This window comes from Drosophila mojavensis, unplaced genomic scaffold, assembly GCF_018153725.1.
Source record: "Drosophila mojavensis isolate 15081-1352.22 unplaced genomic scaffold, ASM1815372v1 contig_36, whole genome shotgun sequence".
In the NCBI taxonomy this organism is placed as follows: domain Eukaryota; kingdom Metazoa; phylum Arthropoda; class Insecta; order Diptera; family Drosophilidae; genus Drosophila; species Drosophila mojavensis.
The window spans coordinates 16218660-16237137 of record NW_025318858.1 but is presented as its reverse complement, the minus strand read 5'-3'; the positions used below and the strand labels follow the sequence as shown (position 1 = coordinate 16237137).

The 18478-nt window shown below is 43.0% G+C and overlaps 5 protein-coding genes and 1 long non-coding RNA gene across 9 annotated transcripts; 3 read left to right on the top strand and 3 right to left on the bottom strand.

Annotated features, from left to right (window-relative positions):
* Positions 1-196: 196 nt before the first annotated feature.
* LOC6576978 (ethanolaminephosphotransferase 1) lies at positions 197-10939 on the bottom strand. Of its 3 annotated transcripts, none has more exons than XM_032729364.2 (5): positions 10248-10934; positions 10107-10175; positions 9384-10006; positions 9140-9320; positions 197-316 (listed from the first exon to the last, which is right to left on the bottom strand). In XM_032729364.2, exons 1-5 carry the CDS (start codon positions 10320-10322, stop codon positions 212-214), a joined length of 1053 nt encoding a protein of 350 aa, XP_032585255.1. In that variant the 5' UTR covers positions 10323-10934; the 3' UTR covers positions 197-211. The 3 variants fall into 3 exon arrangements, with proteins under 3 accessions (XP_032585255.1, XP_002002954.1, XP_032585254.1); XM_002002918.4 differs by lacking the exon at positions 197-316 and adding an exon at positions 4870-6069 and having other exon boundaries at positions 10248-10931; XM_032729363.2 differs by lacking the exon at positions 197-316 and adding an exon at positions 7298-8041 and having other exon boundaries at positions 10248-10939.
* LOC6576979 lies at positions 1633-3206 on the bottom strand. Its single transcript, XM_002002919.4, has one exon. It carries the CDS (start codon positions 3032-3034, stop codon positions 1772-1774), a length of 1263 nt encoding a protein of 420 aa, XP_002002955.1. The 5' UTR covers positions 3035-3206; the 3' UTR covers positions 1633-1771.
* LOC122757126 lies at positions 8038-8765 on the top strand. Its single transcript, XR_006357045.1, has 2 exons — positions 8038-8230; positions 8330-8765. It is a non-coding gene; the product is annotated as an uncharacterized LOC122757126 (long non-coding RNA).
* A 325-nt stretch (positions 10940-11264) lies between the features above and the next one.
* On the bottom strand, positions 11265-17201 carry LOC6576976 (centrosomal protein of 104 kDa). Of its 2 annotated transcripts, none has more exons than XM_015165449.3 (8): positions 16999-17201; positions 14651-14818; positions 13572-14592; positions 13208-13346; positions 12155-13143; positions 11950-12095; positions 11779-11880; positions 11265-11709 (listed from the first exon to the last, which is right to left on the bottom strand). In XM_015165449.3, exons 1-8 carry the CDS (start codon positions 17036-17038, stop codon positions 11567-11569), a joined length of 2748 nt encoding a protein of 915 aa, XP_015020935.1. In that variant the 5' UTR covers positions 17039-17201; the 3' UTR covers positions 11265-11566. The 2 variants fall into 2 exon arrangements, with proteins under 2 accessions (XP_015020935.1, XP_002002952.1); XM_002002916.4 differs by having other exon boundaries at positions 13208-13322.
* On the top strand, positions 14942-16770 carry LOC6576977 (transmembrane reductase CYB561D2). The gene is made up of 3 exons (XM_002002917.4): positions 14942-15558; positions 15756-15948; positions 16014-16770. The coding sequence occupies exons 1-3, from the start codon at positions 15382-15384 to the stop codon at positions 16328-16330; spliced, it is 687 nt and encodes a 228-aa protein (XP_002002953.1). The 5' UTR covers positions 14942-15381; the 3' UTR covers positions 16331-16770.
* An 89-nt stretch (positions 17202-17290) lies between the features above and the next one.
* On the top strand, positions 17291-18326 carry LOC6576975 (dolichol-phosphate mannosyltransferase subunit 1). Its single transcript, XM_002002915.4, has 3 exons — positions 17291-17486; positions 17543-17753; positions 17824-18326. The coding sequence occupies exons 1-3, from the start codon at positions 17383-17385 to the stop codon at positions 18232-18234; spliced, it is 726 nt and encodes a 241-aa protein (XP_002002951.1). The 5' UTR covers positions 17291-17382; the 3' UTR covers positions 18235-18326.
* Positions 18327-18478: the final 152 nt, after the last annotated feature.

Here is an 18478-nt window from a genome sequence, read left to right as displayed (position 1 = left end):
ACAGCTGCAATCAGGCAAACAAGATGAGCCTTAGCCCGTCGCCAGTTGCCAGTTGCCAGTTGCCCAGTTGCATATGGGTAACGAAAAACCCGCTTGGGTGCTAGACAGATGCTCAGTTCAATGGCCAAAAGACTTCCGCATTGTAATGGCAATGTGAGAACCTTGATTAGATGCTGCCATTGACCGCAGCTCGATGCGTCTAAGCCCGCAGCTAAGGGTGTGGGAGAGGGGTGCTCGACTTGAGGGGTGTGACACCTCTATCCCCAGTTCTCGGAGTCGACAGTCTGCTTGAAATGAATCGGCTAATCAACTTCATCTATAAATGTGAAATCGTATTATTGTAGACTTTTTTTGTTTTTCTTTTATTTTTATTTTAGTTCAATAATGTATGATAATTGTATATTTAAGTTTGCAATTCCCACAATCGGCTTTTTCATAATGTGTATCAGCCCCCTCCAAACATTATCTACTACCACACTACGCCACTGGCCAGAGCGACATATGTATCATTATGTGGGTAGTATTAATTAATATTTAATATATGTATATATAATATATATAGAAGGTATATACATCTATAGCAATATATATATATACATATATATATTTATTTAGCACATCCAGCTAGCTTAGCATTATAACCTACATATAGCTGTTTGAGGAAAATAACGCGAGTCATTGTAAAACGTTCTAATTACTTTGACTACTGCTGTGGTTAGTTGTTTATTGTAAGTAACGGCATCTTGTTTGAGCTGCTTGGAGTAGAGTGTGTGAGTTCGTTGACCCATTGAGTAAGCCAGTAAGCAGCAGGCAGGAGGCAGCGGAGAATGCACCCAACTCTTTTGCCAATTTATACAGGAAGGTGCTGCTATCAGAAACTAGAAGCTGCACTTTCTATCTTCTAGTTTCAGGTGTGTGCGTGTGTGTGTGTCTAAAACTGGTTTTCAATTGAAAATTGCAACGTTGCAAAATGATGGCTCTGGCCTTAGTTAATGCATCGCTATTAATTTTGTTTGTTTTTTTTTTTTTTTTTTTTTTTCTTTCCGTTTTTGCTAGCCCCTTGATGACAGCTGAACTTCACATTCAACTGGACTTATCCTTGATCGCATCATTACCGTTACATTCATTTTTCACGTCTTCCGGTTTCAATACACCAATGAAAGTTTAACGTTGGCAATTAAGAATACCGTTAAGCATAGAACATAATTCAATTTGGTTTGTCCTCCCGTTTGATTTACATTTTATGCTCTCCCACACTGACTCGATGCGCCTTTGCCCTTAAATAAATGTTAAGCTTAACATTGACCTTTAACATAATCGCTGGGCGCTTAATTTGAAATGTAATCTTGTTGTAAGTTTATTTAAATAAATAAATTGGTATTTATTTTTTGTTTTTTTTTTTTTAATTATTATTAAATTTTTGTTTACTTGAAACTCTTTTTGTTTGATTATTATTATTTTCTCTTCAATTGGAAATACAATTTTTGTCGATTAAAATAAATCGTTAAAATATAACAAAATATTTTTCAATTTGAAATGTAATTTCTGTAAGTTTAAATTATTATTAAAATGTATTTAATGATTATTTTATATAAAATGCAATTTTTGTAAGTTTTTTTTTTTTTTTTTTAATTTAAGCTCATTTATTTTTGTTTTATGTGTGTGTGTAAAGTGTGAATCTTAAGTCGAATGCCTAATCATTTATTGCGATGCTTAGCCTAATACATATGTATGTGCGCTTTCGTTGAGCAGTCTGGAAAGTGTTTCAGTCTCAGTATCCCTCGACCTGGCGGCAGGCACCATAGCTGTCGCGTCGCTGACCCGGTGAACAGCGTGCCAGGCCGTCGCGCAATAGGGCCTTGGAGTCAGCCAGGGCATCGCCCAGTAGCTCGAAGCTGAGCAGAGGCTCGCCATCGATCAGATGCTTGGGCTGTATCGGTGTGGGCTCATCGCTCAGTTGCCAATTACGCGGCTGTGCCTCGTTAATTATGTAGGCGGGCACATCGATGGGCGGATACAGGACGTTCGCAGTGCCCGGCTGGGTTTGGCTGCGGGCGACATCGGTGCGGTACAGGGGCACGCTAATGGCGCGTGCATTGGAGTCGCCAGCCAGGCGATTGGTCTCCAGGAAGCTTGGGCCGCGCAGCGAGCGGGAATTGCGATAATACTGGGAGTTCGCCTGGTTAAAGCCTTCGAGTAGATTGTTGCTGCTGCTGCTGGCTGGCACGGGTGGCAACGCCTGTATAAGCTCCGGCTCCGCTTCCAGGTGATATGGCTTGATCAGCTGTGGCATGGGAATCAGCTGAGGTGGCAACACATCCACCTGCTGGCGATGCAGACGCGGATGCTGCTGCTGTTGCTGCAGTAGCTCCTCATTGGTTGCAGAGATGTCCACATGGTACGGCGTGCGTCCCTCAATAAACTCGGGCAAACCACCTGGCAATCCCGACTGGGGCATCTGCTGCAGTATCTGCTGCTGTTGCTGCTGCTGCTGAAGCTGTTGTCGCTGGTAGAAGGATTTGAGTGCCGAGGCATGCTTACGCTTGCTGTTGCTCTTCGTACCGCCGCGCATGGCGGACTTGCTCAAGAGATCCAAGAGACTGAAACTGTCCTGGGTAGCGGATGGGATCACCAGTATCATGAAGTTTTCCAGATCGCCACGTATGTTATACTGGCCCTCCTGCCGCTGATCGTAGGTGACTACGCGACGACGCAGTCCCTCCTCAGCCTCCACAGTGGGCAACAGCGGTGGCTGCAGCAGACCTGTCTCCGCTTCAACCGCTGCCTGCGGCGGCGCGACAGCCGGAAAATGCTCCTCCGCTACAGTAGCTGGCGTCTGGCTTTGACTCTGACTCTGACTCTGGCCGGGACTCTGATTCTGACTCGGGCTCGGTCCTTGATTGCTAGTGGATGGCATTTCAGTTGTGCTGTCACGCAAATAGGACGACTTTGAAGCCAACGCTGATGCGCCGAGCTGCAGCAGCAGCAACAGCACCAGCAGCAGCGGCAGCTGCGTGAAAGTCTTCCAAAACATATCTCAGACAATCTCAGACAAGATTTAACAAGCGCTCAATAAATTCTACGTTCTTAGCTCGCGCGCTTCTGCTTCGCAACTGATTAAAAGACAGCAACAACAGCTATAACATCGACGTCGACGTCAACGACGGCGCTGACGTCCGCATCAGCTTCGGCGCCAGTGTAGGCACTTTAGCTTTTTGCTCATCAGAACTGGCTTTTTAAAAAGTCCAATTGGAGAATGAACTTGAAAACAACGGTATGCGCGAATTCTAGCTTTTTAAATATCTAGAAACGATTTTTCAGCTTTTTCTAGTCAGATCAGACTTTTTTGTAATTCGATTGCGATTAGAGTTTTGTAGCCTGGCAAAGGTTTTTTCTACATTTCAATTGTGTATGTTATAGACATTCAAAATTCTGCAATAATTCCTTAATATCACGATTCAGCTAAATCTTTTTCTCTTCCGTTCCAGCTAAGTCTAGCTTTTTGTGCTGCAGAAAAAATGGCAGCACTGTTTAGTATGAGCGTCGGCGCATGCGCAACTTTCATATTCTGCCACTGTCGACGTCGCTGCTTTCTTGCTTTCTTTTGCATCTCGTTCTCGTTCTGGTTTTCTGTTCACGTTGTTGTTGTTGCTGATGGTCATTGTTTATTTTTCTTATTCGTATGTAATCTTCATTTCTGTTGTTGTTGTTGCTGTTGTCGTGCCCATTTCGTGTGCGTGACTTGCGTACGTCGACGTCGCCGCCGCCGCCGCCGCCTCTGCCTCTCGCTGCCACCCGCGCTGCTACGTAATGTTTATTTGTTGCCCACTGGAAAAGGAGGAGTGGCAGGGTGGGGTTGGGGGTGCTATGGGTTCTCCAAGTGCGCACAGCGATCCGTGAATTAGATTTTCACACCAATTAGGCAATGAGGAAGCATTTCGATATCCAGCTAATCGCCCGAGCACGTACTCAAAACTGATCGATACATTGTTGACAGCTGGACAGCTGGGCAAACCTGCTGGCAGTCGTGGGGACTCTATTAGGTGCAGTTTCTACGCATCAATAAACCAATTAAATAGATTCAATTCAGTAGAATTAGATGAAGCAGAAGAAGTCGCGTTCCAGTTAAATTTATTTATCCATCAGATTAGCGATTCAAAGAATTGATTCTATTGTTGCCCCTCTAATACAATTATTATGCTCTGAACCCAGTGAAACTGTGAAATCGGACCATAATGTTTACATAGTTCCAATTTATGTAACACGCTGAAGTGGGCGTGGCAGACGCCTTAAAGTATATATATACATAATATTGATCAATATATGAATTAGCTCTGTCCGTCTCTCCGAGTGTTAAGAGGCAGCTGGAGTTTGTTTACAAAATCGATCACTTTTATCCTTTCAGTGTAATCGATTAAGCCCCTTATCGAAATGTAGTTTACAATTAGCTTGATAAGTTTTTATACAACATTGATTTTTATTAATTCTAGATTTTTTATTCGGCGGTGGTGGTAAAGGCATTGTAGGTTATTCAGTTATCTTATGTTCGAGCTAGACAGTGTTAGGGTTTCCTGTTTATTTATTTATTTTTTTTTTTTTTTTAACATGGAAATTGATTGTGAAAGTATGAGATCCAAAATTAGCATGTCTTTGTGCTACATCAGGTTATGGGATTGGACGGTATCTAGGGTATCTCCTAGTCGAGCACCCCAACTAGAGCTTTCATACTTGTTTTATCTCAGTTATTTTTCTTTGCGTATAAACTAATTTACTTTCGGATGCTGCTAAATATTTGTGTCCGATCTCTAATCGAGATTAGGAGCTCACTCACAGAACTCAGCTGAAACACTTAGCACTTCAATTGTAATATTCATTTTTTAAAATACGAATTTATTTTTTAAGTGGTTTTTGACTTTGTTGTTTGCTGTTCGCACAGTTTTCGAGGATAGGGAAGCGACATTTACAGTTAAATATATGCGTGTATAATATAATTAAGCATTCATAGTCTGAAGTTTACATATGCGTGTGTGTTGTTTTAAAATAATAATAACATAGTATGCATTTAAATAATTAGAGGTCTTTGCGGTTATATCTTAGCTAAGAATTGCATGAATTAAAATTTCAATTGGCCCTTTCGCACAATCTAAACAATTTGAGCTAAAACAATTTCAAAAATAATACAAAATAATTAATTAAGCACATGTAAGGTATGCCATTAGATCCACATATACATATACACATATACACCTATATAGATTGATGTAGACAATTTACGATTAAGAATATGAACAATTATTATATGATATAGGAAGCGAGCGTCGTTTCAGTAGTCTCGTGTTGTCCCCCAAAATGTCTGTGATGTAAAATAGGATTGAAAACTAAACCGCAGATGTGGATTACTGAATTGAATACTTGGCGAAGACTTGTCATTTAATTTGATATTTAACTTGCCAGAGATGAGATTTCTCTCACAAATAGATACTAGAAGGAATAATACAATCGAATTTAAGAATACTTCAGATAGTAATTGATAATTGAGTGCGACTCAAGCAAACTCTTCGTGTTTTCTGTTACCTGAGCATTTTTGTGTTGTTCAAGAAGCGCTAACTAGCACAAACCTATAAATACATACATCTGTATAATCTCCCGTGATTTGTCTTGAAAAAAAAGCCTCCAAGCTGATCGATGTACATCAGAAATATGCAACTCGATCACGTTAAACAGTTCACCAACATCCAGTTCAGCCTAATCCTGTTTCGCTGCTGTCCTCGGCTGCTCCTCAGGCTGCTCCTGCAGCGTCTTCTGCTGCTGCTGCTGTGTCACATCCAGATGCGTCACACGCTTATGCACTGTAAAGCAAACCCGATTGAAGTGCTCGCACATCTGATTGACGACGCTGGCGCCGTAGTGCCAGTGGGTCAATGTGGTCACGATCAGTAGGATGTAGAGCAACGGCCGTTCCAGGATCGGCAGCCACAGGCTCATCAGCAAGGACATCACGAACATGGGCGTCTGCCAGTGCCAGGCCTCGCACCGCGTCACCGACATCTGCGACACAATCAGGCGGCACTGCAAGGTACATCAAATGAAAAGCCATTGGCTATGAATTGTGGAGTCCATTGTAGCACTAAGATTTATTTTGGCTCAACAATGCGAGCCACATTGGAACAAATAATGTTAATTGTGGAATTAATCGAAAATTCAACTAAAATTGTTATTGGGAAGGGACCATCCCAACCATCCAGCAACAGCTCTCTGGCGCCCTTAGCGCGAATTCCTAAGCATCCTTATCATTGGATCCCCCTCGCGCGGAAATTCAAAGACGCCGCGATCCTTTATCAAGAAGTCGAAGGCCCGATGCTGATACCAGCCATATATTTGATTCTCCGTCATTGGCTGCGTTGAGACATGCCGCGGCACAGGCTGACTGGCTGACTGACTGGACGGCCTGGCCGCCACATGCACATTCCCATGCACGTTCGCATTCATTTCGGGCAGCAGCTTCCTATGGTATTTCTGGCGCATCTCCTCAAGCGTCTCATCGTCGCAGTGGTAATACGAGCAATCGTGTCGCGCATAGAACTTGGTGGTCAATGGACGCTCAGCATCCAATATCTGGGTCTTCAGTAACCCCCGGTCGATGTTGAAGTACAAGTCGCGGTTGCAGCGCCGACGACGATAACGATGTCTGGGCATCTTCCAGCACTTTGCCCACCTCTAAAAACCTATCAAAACCTTCAATCGAAGCGAATAATAAATGCAAAATTTGGAATCCAAAATTATGTGTGTAGTGTAGTGTATTTGTTGAAAGTAGTTCACTGACTGAGAACGGCATTAAATCGTATCGGACTACTATAACTCGGATGTCAAGGTTTGCATACCCATTGAAGTCGGCTGAAGAGGGTGTATTGGTTAGATCTAGGAGTTACAATTGAATTGTATTACAAATCAATTCCATTCTAATTATATAGACCTCTTTCTTATGTACAGCAGTTCTTGAATGATATACCAATACAATACAGTCCGCTTCTACGGATTAGACTGAAGAGTATATCGTCAAGTAATGTTACTTCTCTATTTAGTATTTATAAATAGTTGCAAAAATTGGGAAAATAAATGGAGTAAAATAAGCATTGACAGAAATATAAGGCTATCATTAGGAAAAAATCAACTACTTTCCTATATATACGCACTGCGGGCGTATCTGAAAAATTTTGAGACCAATTAGCATACAGGAACCCACGGTATATTTAAAGTCGGACGAACGGATGGACAACAAGATGAAAGTTGACAGAAATCGCGTATTTTTGTTCATTTATTTTTATCTGTCATAGTCCCATAATGAAAGTTCAATAACAACGAGATGTTCTTCAGTATGCTGTCCAGATAGACATGTCTATATGCATTATATTAGCCATAGGTATAATTTAATGCAGGTAATCATATCTACTCATGTCTGCGACTTTTGCTTAGCCATCAAATTGGTTTCCAGAATCAGCTTTATCAATGGATCAGCTTCGCGTGGAAATACGAAGACCCCGCGATCCTTGGCCTTGTACGGAAAGGCGCGATTGTGATACCAGCCGTATATTTGATTCTCTGTCACAGGTTGCGGTGTCGAGTGCTTCGGCTCATACTTCTTGAAATTGCCATCAGCGTCGGGTACATTTATCTCGGGACCCTTCTTGTCAAACTTTTCGCGCATGCGCTTAATCTCCTCATCGGTGCAGCGGTAATAGGGCCAATCATGGCGGGCATAGAACTTGAGGGTCAGCGGCTTCTCCGCCTCGGTCACTGTTATCGGCGACGCCTTCGCTTGCTGCTCCTCGGTGGCATCGTCTCCTTCAGCGTTCGTCTTCTCCAAGTCTTTGGCACAGCGCCGGCCGCCACAGCAAAATGGCGGCATGTCGATAAAGTTCTCTCTCGAATGTTTTTTTTTCTGAGTGTTATTATTGTTATGAAAGCTGAGAATTTTAGACTGCAGAAATTGACGTCTGAAGACTGCTTTGATTGTGTCGTAATTTTGAAGTCTTCTCAGTATCTATTGATAGGCATAGAGAGATCATTCTAAGATTGTAACACAAAAATATGTACAACCCTGTGCTCCTTTAGACTGTTGATATTCTGGAAACCCATAAGAGATTTCTAAAGAGTGTATTTCCCAATGAAATTTTATATTGAAAGAAGCTACGTAATCAACATAAGATTGAAGACTTTCGCTTGTATCAACGTAAGTGAATATTTTTTGAAAGAGGTGCATACTAAATGCCGTTTAGATTAGATTAAGAATATCTAATCATTTTTCTATAACTATAATCGATATTTTCAGAATGGAACATATAATCTATTTGGCTATATAACGAGGAACTCAGCCAGAACTCAGCTCTATTTCGAAAATTTTGTGTTCATTTCTCAGACTGGGAAAACTATTAGCTTCAAAACAAAACCGCTCAAAATGCAATAGAACCAGTTCCATATAAAAAGACTCGATCTACCAAGCTCCTAGTTGTGATGGATATATAAGTAAACCATTGGTCCTATTTCCGAGTAGACTAGTTCCAAGACTGTTACATGTTTAGTTTAACAACCGCATACATGAATTACTTAGATTATTTCCATTTTTCCTTAGTTGTATAACAGTTCCGATAAGTGTCTAGCCCAAACATTGATCAAAACTATCTGTGTTCGCTGTAGCTAGCCTACATTCTTATCAATCAATATAGAACTACTAATATGCAAGTTTATAGTCGTAAGACTAACAATTATTTATTATTATATTTATTATTATTATTAAGCACTCATTGTTCTGTTATCTTAGCTATCAGCGATATTGAGTTGTTTTTATTAGTTATTAGCCAAGAAACCCCTTAAAATGACGAATACAAAACCACGCCACTCCATATCTAAACTGAGTCACTTGCCCCGTTATTAGACGCTTGGTCAGAGGAGAGGGCTGGGCGGGCAGACAATTAGTTTGCTAATGACCCAACAAGTGTTCGAGGGCTCGAGCATGATAATAGCAATTTTTAACAACAAACAATAAAAACCAAAACTTAATAATTTGAAGCCTTCAGGCCAAATGTAAGTATGTAACGCTTTCTCATTAGTCTGCAGAGATAAGGGAAGATAAGGAACTTACGCTGACGTTGGAGAAGATTGTGCCACTTAGCATGAACATGGCGCGCGGATCCCTTTCCATAATATCATTGGGCGATAAAAATGGCCAGAGCAACAGCAGCACAAAGTAGGTCACGAATGGCCACATCGGACGCACTGCCTCCCACGCCGACAGCATCCGGCCGGTGCGCTTGACATATGAGCTGTAAGTGACAAAATTGAATGTTAATTGAAACGCTTGGCCAGTGATAGAGAAAGACCCTTACTTGTAGACATTGATAACTACTAGAGGTAGATTGGCCATGGCGCTGATATGCAGCACCGCTTCCATAACATTGCCCAAAGGCAGGCTGCCGAGCGGGCCCAATGACAGAGCGAATTTCCATCGCTCGAAGCCGGCCCACCACGTGAACAAATACATGGCCGTGCTGCCCCACATGCTGACATCGTAGCCCCACGGCAGATACAATACGCCCGTGTTGTATTTCTCCCAGTGCGACACGAAGAAATTGAAATAGACCGTTAGACAAACGTAATACATTCGCATCGGCCGCACTGAATAGACCCGACTGCGTCCAAAGATACTATACAGGCATGTGGGTATGATCATCGCCGTATACGAGTCCAGGCCATGATCAAACAGTTCGCCCAGCGGCCCGGACAGACCAATGCGACGCGCCTGCTTGCCATCAATGCCATCCAGCGTGTACGCCAGGAATATGTTGATTGCTGCGCTCAGCCACACCCACTTGGGTATCGGTGTGGTGCCCTCCTCGCCCGAACTGGCCTCGAAGTTCCAATCATAGTAGGAGAGCAGCACTAGATTCATCACGCTGAACAGGAAGCCCAGAAAGGTCATCAGATTGGGCGCAAACCAGCGCGGGAAGAACTGCATGAATAATGAACACGTAAATTATTCAAATTATTGATTTTTGTTTGTCATTTGTTGTTGTTGCTGCTGTTGTTATGAATATGCCGTCTGCACTTACCTTGACCAGCCAATTCCAAAATGGATGCATTACATATTGGCTGAGCGGCGACGTGTCTATGGCGCTATACTGCATATAAATAAAAATACATTAGATTTATGGACGGACTAGTGCGACGCCATCCCCCCTGCCCCATCATACCTTGTAATTGTCAAAGCCATTGATTTGCTCCCGTGTCAGGTACCGCCAATGCAACAATCGCCACAAGCGCTGCATCTTTGTGTATATGTATGTATATGTATATTCCAGGCGTAACACACGTGCTCCGTTGTCTATTTTAGTCGCGAGAGTCTCTCTCTTATAGATAAATATGGTTTACACGGCAGCAACGGCGCCACTGCTCTAATTGTTGTTGTGGCAATTGACTGAATGGCGGCAGTGGCTTTTACGTTAATTGTCAATGTTCAGCGCATCGTTAACTGGTTTGCGCGATAGAGTTACTTTTACTGGCCACAGCACATACAGAACGAAGCACGGCAACTGGTCAATTAATTTCACATGCAAAAACAAAAACCAATTTTGCCGGCTGTTTTTTCACGTTTCACACACACAAGCGCGCGCGCGCGTGCACTTACACACATGCATTTATATACACTAAATTACTGACACACACACACACTTACACTCTCAGCTGGTCAGGGGGTTGTTTTGCAGCACACACTTTGACCCATTCACCTTAGAGATGGTATATATATCTATATCCATTATTTATAATACATTTATATTAATCAAATACTTTTTACTTAAATCTAACACCATCGAACCATTCGCGAGTGTTAAGGGCCAATTAATTGCCTCATGAAAAAGTGGCACTTAATGCTGCAGCAACAGTGCTGCCAGCTCAATCAAGGACCGGGTCGATTGTCAGTGTTGTCTAGCACAGAACGTTCTCTAATTTATCGATTATTGGCGGAATTTCGAAATTCAAATTTAAATTTTCACCCAAATTGTTATAAGGAATCACATTCTTAAGCTCATTCTTAATGAATCACTAACTTATGCATATTGAAATTATGAATATTAAAAAAAGCTGCCCCTTTTCAGATACGTATTCATGGCTACAGCAAAAGTGCTGCCAACTCTAATAAAGATCTTACCAAAATACTTTCAGCATATCGATTTTAGCGGATTTCTTAAATAGGAACTCACATTCGAAACTTCAGTTGATTGGCTTTATTATTGTGGGACGTTTAGAAATTCGTGTTTATGTATAAGTTAACAAATCACATTGCGTAAAAAACATATATACTCGTATAAAGTTTAACAAAATGTATAAAGCATAAATAATGGTGAACTTAACACCAAGTCCTGTAACAAAATGTGCTAAATTGAATCTGTGTGTAACAAAAATTACTTTAAATTATGCTAATGGCCGTAATAGTTGGCTTGTCATAAATGATCTACTCTATAATAGACAGATAGTTCAGTTATTGATGACTTGTGTCGTCGCAAGGTATTGTTTAGTTTGATTTCTTTAAATTCCGTTTACGTATATTGCCTGGACAGCCGCCAGCGCTTAATAGATGTAATTTCCAGCCTCCGTCCAATGGCAGATGCACATCATCATGACAAAGTGGACAGCGAGCAGCGCCAGTTTTAAGCTCTGAAATAAAACAAGTGTATGTATATATATTAAGTGTGAGCAACAAGAGAAATGAAAATTGAAGAATACCCCGACAAAAGTCCTCCATTTGATGTAGTTCATATAGCTGCTTATGCACCGACTCCGTGCAGCGCGCGCACACCACGTAGCTCTCCTTGGCTTCGCATTCGTCTGTAATTCGAGAAAGATAACACAACTGTCATTATTATTATTCAAGGAAGAATAACTGGGGAAACTTACTAATTAAATGGTAGTTGAGCGCAGCTACCTCCAGCACCTGACTACATTGTGGGCACTTGGTGAGAAAGGGACAAGTCTTCCAATAGTGACGATCCAGTTGGCCAGCATCGCTCCCAGGGCAGCTCCAGCCACAAAACATGCAATTGCTATAATGAAGGATTCAGCTTAAATACGGGACTTTCTAATTACCCTGTGTGGTGCTCACATCTTTGGCGTTGTCTCTTCAGTGGACTCGGAGTTGGTTGCGGATCCCTTGCGTGAATTCGAGGCCGACTGCATGGAGCGCTTCAGTTGCTCATTGTACTGTTGCTTGCCATTGCAGCTGACGTAGCCATTGTCCACCACGGAGGCACCCAATGCCATTCCGCTCTTGCTCTTCAGCAGCCGCGACGCGTCTGTGCTGGTTGTGGGCTGCATTAGCTCCGCATCATTGCCTGAATTGTGCACTTCTAGCAGCTCCTGCTTGCGCTCCAGATCCAGCTTATCAAACTCCGTGAACAGCTGGCGGTAGAGCAGATTGCGACGCGTAATGTCGTCGTCTGGTGGCAGCTGCTTGCGTACCAGTCGCGGATTCACCTTATAGACGAGCAGCAGTATACGCTCAGCCACCTTGCGTACTGGCTCCGCTGGATGATGTATGCCCGAGCATCCGCAGTCGGACAGAGCCCGACATGTCAATCCGCTATGCTTGTCAGTGCTAATTCCTTGGGTGTTCACCAATTGCTCGAGCATTTGTAGCCGGCTCATGGCTAGACGCTGATGCGTTCCAGAGCCAACGCTTCGCGACAGCGCAGGTGCGACCAGGTGCTGCTCGGCCACCTGTGGGCATGCGGCGATGCTGAGTATGGTGTGCTGTGCCAGCGTATGCAAACGCGCCGAGGGATCACCCGACTTTGCCAGCAGCTCTGGCAGCAGACGATCCACGCATCGGGCCACCTCATTGGGCGACACGCGACCGGGCACATATTCAAGGAACAGCACCCGCACCGTTTCGGTCGCCTGATTAAACACCGAATAGACAGCATCTCGGACGGCACGATGCAGCAGCAAAGCAGCGCTGCGTGCAACTTTGTTGGGACTGGCTGCATGCTCATTGCTAGCCGCTTCATCCGTTTCCTGCTCCTTGAGAAAACTGCGCAGGCGCACTAGGCCATCCTCGCGATCCTGAAACTGTCGCGAATAGAATAGCTCAACCTGCAAGAGATCACATCAGAAAACCATGGACTTCGAGGCTGGTTAACCGGTTGGGCAATCTTACCAGTTCGCTGCCAAATACCAAGATGGGCAGCGCAGCTTGTCGACGCTCGCGGTCATTGAGACGGGAACGGCTGCGATTGGGGTCCGCTTCGAGCAGCGCGTTGCCCTGACACTCCCTTAAAAATTCATTAGTATTTGAGCTAAACAGTTAATGGTAAAGGAACGAGACAACGTTTACGGAAATGGAGAAATAAAAAGAAAAAAAGCAGCGTAAACATCGACGACAATTACTCTTACTGAGGCGTTTCTATAACTATTTGTTTGTGTTGTGCTGCTTCCAACTCATGCCACATGCAAACTGTTCCCTAATCACAACAACAACAGCAATAGCTACAGATTGATCTGTTTCATATACTCAAACTTACTGCCTCAGCGTGGGTATCGCTCGCTCCTCGTAATCCTCGTAAGAATTGCGCGGTGCACTTTTATTTCGCCTCCTTAGCGATCCTTGGCGACTGGACATGGGCGAGCTATGGCGGGATGCCATGGGCAGGCGCGGCGACTGAGGCAGCTCGTCGTGGGATTTAGCATGCAGATGAAGTGCAGCAACAGGCGCAACTATGGCAACCTCATGGCTGGGCGACTTTTCAAGCTGCACACTGCTGGACTTGGGATTGCTGACAGCCTCGGCCAGAGCGTGAGCCACATCCTGAAGACTCGGTGCAGCTGGAAGGCTAGGTTTACCGCCCGCATAGATCTCGCAGCTCTGATCGTTCTGGCTGAGTGCTCCATCGTTCTCGAGCAGCTGCTCCACTTGGAGTTGCTTGAGCACACAGGCGCGATACATTTCGATCTGCTCCTTGCGCAACTTGGCCGCACTAAAATCTTCCTGTTGCACCGCCTGCCGCTTGGCCAACGCATAGCGACCCAAGCGCTCGCCCGCCGTTCGCAGTGCCGTCATGCAAAGTTTTAGTTTGCGCGCATATTCGAATCTCTCCATGCTGACTGCCTTAATCTTGCGCTGTTCCAGTTCGCGTATGTAATGTACAATGGACTCCTCCACGTACATGGAAAATAGCAGATCATCGCATATAGAGGCCAGGGCTAGTTCACCCGTGGCTGTGTCTATGGGCGCCGACTCGGTGGCCAGATGCTCGTCGCCTTCATTGAGGGCTGCCGTTTCCAGATCCTCGCCGAGCACATTGACCGCTATCAATGCAATCTGCTGGGTGCTATTCAACTCATTGCAATGAACGCCAATCAGACGCAGCTTCAAGTGCGTTCCTCGCCTCGGATTCACTGTCACGCTCTGCAACTCGCGGGATTTGTAGTTGGTATTCGCATTGTCGGCGAGCGCGACAAAGCCAAGAAAATCAAAGTACTGTGAGGACGGAGTGCTGGGCATAGACTTTGGGGAGTAGTGCAGCCATAGTTCCACTTTTTCGGCTAAAACAACAAATCTTACTTAGTTAACAGGAATTCCTCTACAAACAGCCAAACTCACGTATCAAATACTGATGGGCCAAGAGCTGGATGCGATAAATTTTAGCGGGTTGATGGAAACGCAATATGATGTCGTGTGTGCTGACTCCGCTGTCCACGGCACTGCGCCAGCCGTGTACTGTGGGGCCATGTGTATTAAGTTCGCTGGCTGGAAAGCCGGGGTCCTCATCTAAAACCACGCAAATAAAACAAAACGCAGGCTTAATTGATTAACATTAACATTAACAGTGTTGGTAAGCAACGAATATTGTGAAACGAAAGAATCAAATTGAGTTGGCAATGTTAACTCATTCTCATTTCAGTTCAGTTAGTTCAACAATCGTGAAGGAACTATAGTTTATAATTTGTATAACATTTACAAAAGTCTTAGATAAATTAATTTAAAACTTAATTAACAATCTGTGATCTCTTACATGAAGAATATTGTATTTCATCATTTTAATGAACTATTCAAGTGAAGCATATGACACATCTCTAATCATAACAAATGTTAGCGGCTGTCGGCTAGTAAGCCCATGTACACATAAATTAAACGAAAACAAAAACAAAACCTCTCCAGAGAGGTCTGAGAATGACGCTATCACACATACAAACAGCAACGATTACGTGGCTGTATATCGTTCAGACGCTCTTTATATGTACTATGCGCAGCTCACTGAGAATATAACTTAGTCTCGTTTTTAGTCTGCGACACGGCGGAACGCATTATTCTGCTTCACGGCTGATTTCAAGATGAAGCAAGCAACAAGCTCGGGTTCTGAGTCGTCACCATGGCTGTTACAAATTCAAAGCCTGCTAAACAGCATAAATCATATGCTGATCTTTATGGTGGGTGCCTTCTTCTTCACACTCGCCAGGAGTCTGGAATTTCAAGATACGGCCATGCACATGTTCATGACGGGCATAGGAGTAAGTAGTAGCCCGGAACCAACGAACCCACAACTTTAAATTGAAATCTCCATTATCATATCGAAACATTTTCAATAACATAACGTAACTATAAATTTAAATACCCCGTAATCATTGTTTTCATATCAATTTTAACTGTGCTGCTTATCATTGGTTTTGTCACCTTTATACCTTAATACTTTGTTTTTTTTTTTCAGTTTCATGTACTAATTGCTCAGGCATTGATGTCACACTATAAGGTAAACCGAATTACCCGCTGGCTCTCACACAAGAACAAATCCCGTTTGCATGGCGTGCTGCAATTGGTCGGTGGTTCGATGGTGCTGCTGGGCGCCTTGGGCAAGTTCTCCCAGAAGGATGTGCACTTTGACACTTGGCATGGAAGATTCGGTGCGTGTGCGCATAAATTTCACACCTCAGTGAGCACTAAACACGTCAGTTTAATTGACTTTCAGGTGTGGCAGCTGCCTTTGGGTGCGCTGCGAGCGTTGTTGGCGGTCTGGTTAACTTCTTCCAACCCAAATTTGCGTTGAAAGTATTTCCACCATCGGAAATGCGATTCCGTCATAATCTCTTTGGGCTGCTCAGCTTTACGATTGGCATGACGGCTATTTACCTGGGCTACTATTCAAAGTTCTTTACACGTGTCGTTGATCATGAATTTATACCTGCCCTAATGCTAACCACGGTATTGGTCTACCTCCTGACCATAATTGGGCCGGTGGGCTCGCTGCTAACGAAGCTCAAGTACCGCAGGCAAAAGTCCGCGTAAAAGGGGCCGTCGACTAGGTATACAAATTGGTGAAGGTTATGAGGCTACATGAAAGGGAGAATTCTCTTTCATTGAGTACAATAAAAAATGAATACAAAATAAACTTTCTAAAGCGCAACGAAGGCAATTTGAATTGTCAATTGGCTTAGCGCTTCGCGCTTGGCTCGTTGCCAAACAAATTCCTTGACTGCATATTTAATTGGATATGCGTTGCAGACATGCCAGACATATTATGACAAACCGTAATCTGTCAATATAATGAAGATATATGCAAACAATGACCATCATAGATTTCAAGTGCATTATCAGTTAGAGAGTATTCTAAAATTGATGTCTTATGTCTTTCAAAATAAATGTGTGTTAAATGTGTTCAATGGTTGCTCTAGATCAATATATAAATGTATAATTGTCATAAATAAATGTTTTGCTATCCCGTGAAATTACTTTTGAATGTTGTTTAATTAGGCGTCGCACTAGGCGTATGTGTGATTTTTTATCGATTTCTCAAGTGCAGCCAAATGGCGCGCGATACTCAGCGCTGGACGAGCGCATAGCTAATGGTAACTAAAATAAAAATGTAAAACAAAAATAAACGTAATTAAATAAAAGTAAATCACAATTATTTCTAAAGCACAGAACGATTCTATAATACTTAACATGTTGTTTACCTGAGGCAAATACCACGTTAAATGGAATTTTCTTGGCCATTGTGCAGGCAGTTACACTAAACACACATTTACTCAATTAAAGTCGCTAGGTTGTGCCTTTAGCAGCATCTATTTTATATTTAACACAAACTAAATTAAAATTAAATAGCGGTGCATACCGCCGTATCTGTGGTTACAATGCCTTTGCACAGTTGCAGTTAGTGCAGTTCATTGATAGCGCTGGTATATCGATAAATAACAGCTGTTTTCGTACTGTATTTACCAATACTGTTCGTTGGAATTGTTGCGCAGAATAATCGAACTAAATCTAAATTAATGTAAGTTCCAGTTCGTTCTTTAATTGAACGTTTGTTAAATTATTTGTATTGGACTAAGCAAAACAAAATGCCTCCAAATGGCCATAAATACAGCATTTTGTTGCCCACATATAACGAAAAAGACAATTTACCAATTATCATATGGTTAATTGTAAAATATATGAAAGCTAGGTAAGTTGAATTACTATCGAATAACCGAATTGATTAAAATCAAATTATTTTTCCAGCGGCTACGACTATGAGGTAATTGTGATCGACGATGGCAGTCCGGATGGCACATTGGATGTGGCCAAGGATCTGCAGAAGATTTATGGCGAAGATACAATTGTGTTACGGCCACGCGCTGGCAAGCTGGGCCTAGGCACCGCCTACATTCACGGAATAAAGCATGCAACCGGCGACTTTATTATTATATTGGATGCCGATTTGAGTCATCATGTGAGCGTAGATAATGGCACTGCACTGACGTGTGATATTTATATATGCGTGTGTGTCTCTTTACTTGCAGCCCAAGTTTATACCCGAGTTCATAAAGTTACAGGAATCGGGTGACTACGACATTGTCTCCGGCACTCGTTATGCTGGCAATGGCGGCGTTTACGGCTGGGACTTCAAGCGCAAGCTCATCTCGCGTGGTGCCAACTATCTGTCTCAGGTGCTGCTCCGACCCAATGCCAGCGATTTGACGGGCTCATTTAGGCTGTACAAGAAGCCGGTGCTCGAAAAGTGCATTTCCAGCTGCGTCTCTAAGGGCTACGTCTTCCAAATGGAAATGTTGGTGCGTGCTCGTCAGCATAATTTCACCATAGCCGAGGTGCCCATCACTTTTGTGGATCGCATCTATGGCACCTCCAAGCTGGGCGGCACTGAGATCATTCAATTCGCTAAGAATTTGCTCTATCTTTTTGCCACCACCTAAGACAGAGAGAGAGAGAGAGAGAGACGACAGAATTGATCGGAGAACCATAAGAATTAACAACAATAAAGCTAGATGACTTAATGAATCTTTAATTTATAATTTCTTTTTGGTTATTTCTTTAGCCTTTTGTACATCTGGTAAGTTTTTTTTTTTCAAAAATTTTACATACAACTAATGAATTATGCATGAGAAGATTTTTTATGTGATATTTATATAATTCGGATTTATAATTTCTTTGCATTTC

What these genes read in the sequence shown, in the direction of transcription:
- LOC6576976 (XM_015165449.3), bottom strand. Translation starts at nt 17,038, where the DNA reads ATGGCCAAGAAAATTCCATTTAACGTGGTATTTGCCTCAG. An exon ending in TGGTATTTGGCAGCGAACTG is followed by an intron (nt 13,144 to 13,207) that starts GTAAGATTGCCC and finishes GATCTCTTGCAG; the next exon opens with GTTGAGCTATTCTATTCGCG. An exon ending in AATGGAGGACTTTTGTCGGG is followed by an intron (nt 11,710 to 11,778) that starts GTATTCTTCAAT and finishes GTTTTATTTCAG; the next exon opens with AGCTTAAAACTGGCGCTGCT.
- LOC6576978 (XM_032729363.2), bottom strand. Translation starts at nt 10,322, where the DNA reads ATGCAGCGCTTGTGGCGATTGTTGCATTGGCGGTACCTGACACGGGAG. An exon ending in ATGGCTTTGACAATTACAAG is followed by an intron (nt 10,176 to 10,247) that starts GTATGATGGGGC and finishes ATTTATATGCAG; the next exon opens with TATAGCGCCATAGACACGTC. An exon ending in GTAGTTATCAATGTCTACAA is followed by an intron (nt 9,321 to 9,383) that starts GTAAGGGTCTTT and finishes TGTCACTTACAG; the next exon opens with CTCATATGTCAAGCGCACCG.
- LOC6576975 (XM_002002915.4), top strand. Translation starts at nt 17,383, where the DNA reads ATGCCTCCAAATGGCCATAAATACAGCATTTTGTTGCCCACATATAAC. An exon ending in GTAAAATATATGAAAGCTAG is followed by an intron (nt 17,487 to 17,542) that starts GTAAGTTGAATT and finishes TTATTTTTCCAG; the next exon opens with CGGCTACGACTATGAGGTAA. An exon ending in ATGCCGATTTGAGTCATCAT is followed by an intron (nt 17,754 to 17,823) that starts GTGAGCGTAGAT and finishes CTTTACTTGCAG; the next exon opens with CCCAAGTTTATACCCGAGTT.
- LOC6576977 (XM_002002917.4), top strand. Translation starts at nt 15,382, where the DNA reads ATGAAGCAAGCAACAAGCTCGGGTTCTGAGTCGTCACCATGGCTGTTA. An exon ending in TGTTCATGACGGGCATAGGA is followed by an intron (nt 15,559 to 15,755) that starts GTAAGTAGTAGC and finishes TTTTTTTTTCAG; the next exon opens with TTTCATGTACTAATTGCTCA. An exon ending in CACTTGGCATGGAAGATTCG is followed by an intron (nt 15,949 to 16,013) that starts GTGCGTGTGCGC and finishes ATTGACTTTCAG; the next exon opens with GTGTGGCAGCTGCCTTTGGG.
- LOC6576979 (XM_002002919.4), bottom strand. Translation starts at nt 3,034, where the DNA reads ATGTTTTGGAAGACTTTCACGCAGCTGCCGCTGCTGCTGGTGCTGTTG.